This window comes from Gymnodraco acuticeps, unplaced genomic scaffold (genome assembly GCF_902827175.1).
Source record: "Gymnodraco acuticeps unplaced genomic scaffold, fGymAcu1.1, whole genome shotgun sequence".
In the NCBI taxonomy this organism is placed as follows: Eukaryota; Metazoa; Chordata; class Actinopteri; order Perciformes; family Bathydraconidae; genus Gymnodraco; species Gymnodraco acuticeps.
The window spans coordinates 200,543-207,071 of NW_022989816.1; the positions used below are offsets into that span (position 1 = coordinate 200,543).

Sequence of the window (6,529 nt, forward strand, 5' to 3'; positions counted from 1 at the left end):
GTGTGTGTGTGTGTGTGTGTGTGTGTGTGTGTGTGTGTGCGTGTGTGTGTGTGTGCGTGTGTGTGTGTGTGTGTGTGTGTGTGTGTGTGTGTGTGTGTGTGTGTGTGTGTGTGTGTGTGTGTGTGTGTGAGTGGAGAATCCTTAACAAGCCTCACCTGTGCTTTGTCGTTAAGTGGAATATAAAGCAGCTGCTGATGTCTCAGTTAATCATCCAGTCCCCTTCCTTTTAGACTTGTGTTTTTGTTGGAAGGTGTGCTGGACATTGCCAAGCTTTGATACTGACTGTATTCTTTTTGGTTTTGCTGCTTACAAACTGCAACATGCTGAGGCTTGGGAACATGTAAGTTACATTTCTTGTAGATTTATTTCTATGTGTGTACTTAATTGTCTCTAAATGATGTGTTTTATGTGTTCAAGTTTGTTATGGATGGCTGCAGCTATCATCTTGTGTCAAGCCAGGCCTAATGTGAAGCTAAATTCGCAGTCAAGTAAGCTTCAATTCTCATTAAGTCATTTTAAACAGCATATTAAGTCGGTTTACATTCTCCTCACAAGCCTTTTCTTTTAACAGGCAGTGGGTTAAGGTCTGACTGTGCCGCAAATGTAATGAGACTGTCGTTGGACAAGGCTTTAGCAGTGGGAAACCAGCTTGAGGTGGAGGCTATCAGTAAGTATTAACTGCTAATAATGCAGCTGATTGGTTCATCACTGAGGAAAGGGGTCCCTGACAAAGCTTATTTTCTCCCCTCAGATGGCACCAAGCACATTTTGTTAACACCTAGCATGGCTGCTCAGTGTGGATACAGCATGGAGTCTGACCCGTGGGGTAACACCAGAATCTACACCTCCCTGATGGGCTGCTTTGTGGACAACAAGGTTTGTTTTGAGCTAAAGTGGTTTAAAAGCATTCAATGTAATTTTCTACCAAGTTTAGCTGTGCTAATTCTGTCAAGTGACTGAATTAATGGCTCAACAAACACATGGTTGCTCCCATTTTTGTGTTTCCCTGAATTTATTTGTAACCCCTTACCGTTAAAAGACCCAAAGTACATTTCCCTTTTTTGTTTGGTACATCCCTAAAATATTAGCACTGCTCCACTCAAAACTGTATTCCTCAATTAATCTACTAGGTACTTTCTTGACTTGTTTGTTACATACACAAATATCCATTTAGACTTCAAATGTGTCTCTGAAGGCAAGGATATTACATTTTCAATGACAAAGAAGCTGGAACCAAAGAATATTAGGGAGTTTCACTTAATTTAGTTTTTTTTATATTTATAGGATGATGCTACATTTAACGTTGGCTTGAGACTCAAGATGTACGGCGAGAATCCATCAGACGTGGTCAGTCATGACGTGTCTCAGACTTGCAGGTACACTCGCTGGGCCTCCAGGGAGATCCTCTGCGACAGGAACTACATGGAAGTAGGTCATCTTTACATTGATGAGTCCACCATCTTGTGTGTATGGAAACGAATGCTAAAACCACCATTTTCTGTTTTAGGTTTCGCACCACATGGCTAACCTTGATGCTAAGGGTCAGACTTGGGATGGTAAAGACAAGAAGCTCAACGCCAATCTTGAAGTATGTCGAATTAAACCGTTAAGATACTACAGTTTAATTCCTCCCTACACCAATGAGGATTTAATTATTATTTGTTCTTTCCTGTAGGCCTCTGGTGCATCACAAGGTATCTGGAAGATGACGTTTTACACCCCAGAACCAGTGGCCATGGTGTTGCAAGAGGCTGAACAAGCCGGCTACGCTGCCAAAACTACCTCTAGTCGCCTGGTTATGCGAAGCCCGTACAATACAGCAGAGACTTATTCAGAGGATGTAAGCAACACACTACTATACAGTGTTTCTTTCCTTTCCCTCCTTGTCAATTATATTAAACCTCTCCTCTCTTTAGGTGGCTGGAGTGCCCATGGAAGTTTTCAGGGTGAGCGCCTACTACATGGCACCACAGGGTCTGAATGTAGTGAACTTGGCAGCTGCTTGTCCCAAAGGTGAGTCCTGAGCAACATATTTCCTTCACAGTAAGCTTAATTGTTGCACAGTTAACCTCAACAGCTCCATTTTGTCATTAACAGGTGGCGTCCTCTTCACCGAGGATATGATCTCTTGGCACGTACCTCGCCGTGTGACTCCTCTGTTGGACGGCAGAATTACAGTCTCAGAAATGCACATGGGAATCAACGGGCAGAGGCTTGATAGATCTCAGATGGCCGCACGGGGGTACACACTGAGCACCACAGACTTCCACATCGTCGTCGAGATCCCAGTGGGCTCGCCTGATGGTTACTACAAGGTTGGGGAAATCTCTAGATTAGAAATGCAAGAGTCACTAGTGCATTTGCATGTTTTATTGAAATGTCATGAATTATTGCAGAGCCATGCCCCAGATTACCAGTACCACATCACCTACTTTGTGGAGCCCATGCTTGAGGTACTGTGGAGAGAAGATGACACCCAAGATGATACCAGATACAAGGTTTTGTTCCCCATCATGACCCCTCTGATGCCTCAATCTCCCCAAATCCAGGATGGTAAGTCACATTTTCTAGTAGGTATGGAAAAAAAATGACATTTGAACTTGGGCTTGCTCGGATATATCCTAAAGACTGCTAAACACATTAAATAAAGTCTTCAGTTTTTGCAAAATGGTGTGTTTGGATGGGATTTGAAGCAAAGTACAAAATCTACTTTTGCTTACAAAGGGCATTTTTTTTTGTTTTTTTAAATAGCACTCAATCCAACTACTCAATTTTTCTCTATCAATGTTGAGGCTGGTTTAGAAGTTTTAAACCTGCCACTTTCTGTTCCTCAGACACTGTCCCAGAGACTCGGGTGTTCAGCGTTCTCTTGGGAACCTTCCTCCATGACGTTGAGCTGAGGAACATCACCTTCTCCACCGGGGTCCTCACTGTTGAGGAGAGCAATGCCAAAGGCTTCACAGTCCAGGAACACAGCTTGGCTAATGGCTCCAAGAGCTTCGCTCTTCAAGTGCCCTTTGATGCCAATGTTGTCTTAAAACATGTATGACATTATAGATTCAAAATATCACTTTGTACCAGCATATTTTCAGTGTTGCTGAGATTTTATTTCATTTGTTGCAGAATCCTGAGCGCTTGGTTACATCCTACTTCCTCCCTCTGATCTTTGGGTTGATCGTCCTGCCTGAAGAAACTCCTTTTGCTCTCCCGGTCGACCTGCAGGCCTCTCTGCAGGATGTTGGTGAGATCATATTGAATTTGCTTTTGACAATATCTTCATGCAAATTGTGTTTTCTAAAATTAAATAAAACATATTGGAGTAAGAGCTACACAATCAAATGGATAATGCCTGTTTTGCTGCTCTAGTGCTACCCATCATGGCTGGCACCTGTGACCAGAATCAGTTTTACATCAGCGTGAAGTTCGGGAGTCACGGCTCTAATTTCAAGGCTATCGTTGGACCTCGAGAGCTGACGGCTGAGATGGCTGAAGACTACAATTTCTATGAGAACGGCACACACCTCAGCCTCATTCTGCCATACACTGCCAAGGACGCTGTTTTTGAGGTATGTCAAAACTACAAAATCCCACCATAGATCTTCTGCATTGGCTAACTTTACTTTCTTTTCCACAGCTGCTCACTGCAGAATCAGTCAAATCCAGAATTGACCTGCTTCTGTTGGATCGTGCAAACGACTGGGTGCTTGCTGATCTCTATCTGGCTTGCTACTTCCCCTTAAAAGCAACAGGTAAGATGGAACATGTAAGTATATTTGCTGCTTTAATTGATGGATTTGTGTTGCTTTACACATTGCCTGCTTCTTCCTCCAGAGTGCCACCCCAATGGCACAATGACCGCTGTGGCTGTGAAGGTTGAATCGACTCGTAATCTGAAGCCAAGTCAGCTGACGCTAAAGGACCAGTCCTGCACACCACAGTTCAGCGACGATCGCTTTGCATATTTCTCCTTCAGTGTGGATACCTGTGGAACCACCAGAACGGTGAGTGTGAATCACATTTAAATATCAAAAGGGTTTTTTGTCAAATGTTAATGCATTTTTGTTGTTAAATAGTTCTTTGACAACTACATGATGTATGAAAATGAGATCCGCCTGTCTTACAACAACAAAGGAGCAGCCAACACATCACCAGTTGATCCTGAATACAGGTAAAACATTTGATTCTGTATAATTGGAGATGAACACCTTCAATGTATGCATTTATATAATATTTTTCCCCTAATAGGCAAACCATTTCCTGCTTCTATGTGGTCAATGATACTCAGACTGTTGCCTTCAGCGCTAAACCAAGAACCTATGAGCCCGCTGCAGAGATCGGCACCGGGCAGCTGATGGTGCAGATGAGGCTTTCCCAAGGCATGGTGGAATTTTACAACATCTTGTTCATGCATACAAAACACTGTTTGCAGGTCTCCCTTGAAAAAGAGATCTATGATCTCAAGGGACCGATCTGATTAAATAAAGGTTTGACGTGACATGAAACTGTAAATGTCCAGGCCTCCTTTCTCTAACGGGACTCTTCTCCTGCAGATCCATCCTACGAGCTCTTCTACCAAGCAGAGGATTATCCAGTGGTGAAATATCTGCAGCAGCCTCTGTATTTTGAGGTGGAGCTGATGCATTCTACCGATCCGCACTTGGAACTCATCGCTGAGAACTGTTGGGCAACCCTTTATGAAGATAGGACATCTCTGCCAAGCTGGGACATCATTGTGGACAGGTAATGTTGTGCAAAACTAACTACTAACTACTCATTTCATTTGTTTAACTGCTGCTTTATTAACTTTCAAATTCCTTCACCAGCTGTGAGAATCGCAATGACAGCTATGCAACAATTTTCCATCCCGTTGTGAGTGACTCCAGAGTTTTAGTCCCGTCCCACATCAAGCGCTTCTCTGTAAAGATGTTCACTTTCACTAAAGATGACAAGGTTCTGAAAGACCAGGTAAGACTTGTAAATCCAAATCTGGAGTCTTTTAGCCACTGCTGCATGTAGCCATGTGTAATAAATCATCCTGTCCGTCCACAGATCTATGTCCACTGTGATGCAGTGATTTGTGACGCAAGCAGCCAGGCAGATGGTTCCTGCAGAGGCCAGTGTGTGCATCCTCCAGGTCAGAGCTACTCAAGACCTGCAGGTGTAAAAAAGGGTAAGTGACCGAGTCTGAACAAATGTAGTCGATCTGGATGTGCAGTTGGTAATCTTTACTTGTTTTGCAGAGCGAAGAAGCACCGACTCAACACGCCAAAGGCAGATCTCCTCTGGGGCAATTATTCTGTCTAACCTTTGAATATGTTCTACTAGTGTTTACATTTTGTCATTTGCACCTTATGTACATTTGTTCATTGTTTTGTTTGGAAACAGTTTTATCAATGAATGTACTGTACTGCCTTTTCTATTGATGGATGACAATAACGACTTGTGTATTTTGAAAAAAAAAAACTAATAAAAAAAAACTAATACAAAAAAAAAGCCACATTTATTTATAGTCGCTTTTATCAATGTGTTGCATCTTCTGTGGTCAATTTTAAGTGACATATTAATAAAAGCAGGTTCTGTGTCAACCAGTACCCTCATAACTCCAAGAAAATGCAGAGAAGCATAAACATATGTAGCAATGATATCCTATATAATAAACAACTCAAAATGATAAGTTGATTTAGGCACTAAATGAAAGACGTTCTGAAGTTGTTATTGCCCCGCCTACTTGAGACGCACTAAAATATGATTGGGCGTGTTGTCACTTCCGCCTTTAGGAAACACAACAAACCTTAACAGAATTCACAGCCAATGGAGCAAGACAACCCTCAAATACTTGGAAATGCTCACTCTGAGTTTAAAAACTAGAACTTCAAATATGCAGAACAACTGTATACAAAGTTTATCTCCTACTTACAATCCAGGTACTCTTTGTTCAATTTTTGGCGATGTCTGTAACTAGTGTTGCAGCTTATTCTGCTACCCGTCAAATTCTGTGTCCCCGGTTAACGCTAACGTCCATCGTGTTCTGTCACTTTGTCATTTCATTACATGTATTGTTTTAGAGACTTTCAACGCTGTCATATTTCCACGGGGATTGTAAAGCCAGATAGGTTGTTGTAACCGCGGACAGATAAAGTACCGTGGTTTTTGGTGAAGCAGTGGAGGACTTCTCTTTAGCGATACAGAGACAGCAGCTTTGAGACACCTTTCTACAACAGAGGACTCATCCACTATAGACTAGGTAAGGGTACAGAGACCCCTTTTAGTCCAAAGTTCACAGGAGATAGTTATCTGTTATTTACAAGCCTGACAGAGTAAAAAAAATCACTTCCGATTTGCTTCAAAATAATTGTAAGGTTGGATATTGGATTGATATTCACTTGTGTTTTCTAGGTCTGCTTCACTAACTGTCGTAACCTATTTTCTTGGGGATTTTAGTCCCTTTTTTTTTTTAGATTAATATAAAACCAACAAATACAACTTTGTTTTGTTTGCAATAGCTTCCATATAATGTGACATATTGACC

At 42.0% G+C, this 6,529-nt stretch overlaps 1 protein-coding gene across 1 annotated transcript; it reads left to right on the forward strand.

Annotated features, from left to right (window-relative positions):
- The first annotated feature begins 270 nt into the window (after positions 1–270).
- Positions 271–5,411, forward strand: LOC117556715. The gene is made up of 21 exons (XM_034232211.1): positions 271–340; positions 418–488; positions 572–667; positions 752–876; positions 1,285–1,428; positions 1,508–1,588; positions 1,676–1,840; positions 1,917–2,013; positions 2,098–2,315; positions 2,397–2,553; positions 2,835–3,043; positions 3,124–3,241; positions 3,367–3,566; positions 3,635–3,749; positions 3,832–4,001; positions 4,074–4,168; positions 4,246–4,376; positions 4,551–4,740; positions 4,824–4,965; positions 5,050–5,170; positions 5,241–5,411. The coding sequence occupies exons 1-21, from the start codon at positions 321–323 to the stop codon at positions 5,309–5,311; spliced, it is 2,736 nt and encodes a 911-aa protein (XP_034088102.1). The 5' UTR covers positions 271–320; the 3' UTR covers positions 5,312–5,411.
- Positions 5,412–6,529: the final 1,118 nt, after the last annotated feature.

Excerpts from the sequence above, each read along its gene's own strand:
- LOC117556715 (XM_034232211.1), top strand. The coding sequence starts at position 321 with ATGCTGAGGCTTGGGAACAT. Across the intron at positions 2,014-2,097 it reads GGCAGCTGCTTGTCCCAAAG|GTGGCGTCCTCTTCACCGAG; the intron begins GTGAGTCCTGAG and ends TGTCATTAACAG. Across the intron at positions 5,171-5,240 it reads ACCTGCAGGTGTAAAAAAGG|AGCGAAGAAGCACCGACTCA; the intron begins GTAAGTGACCGA and ends CTTGTTTTGCAG.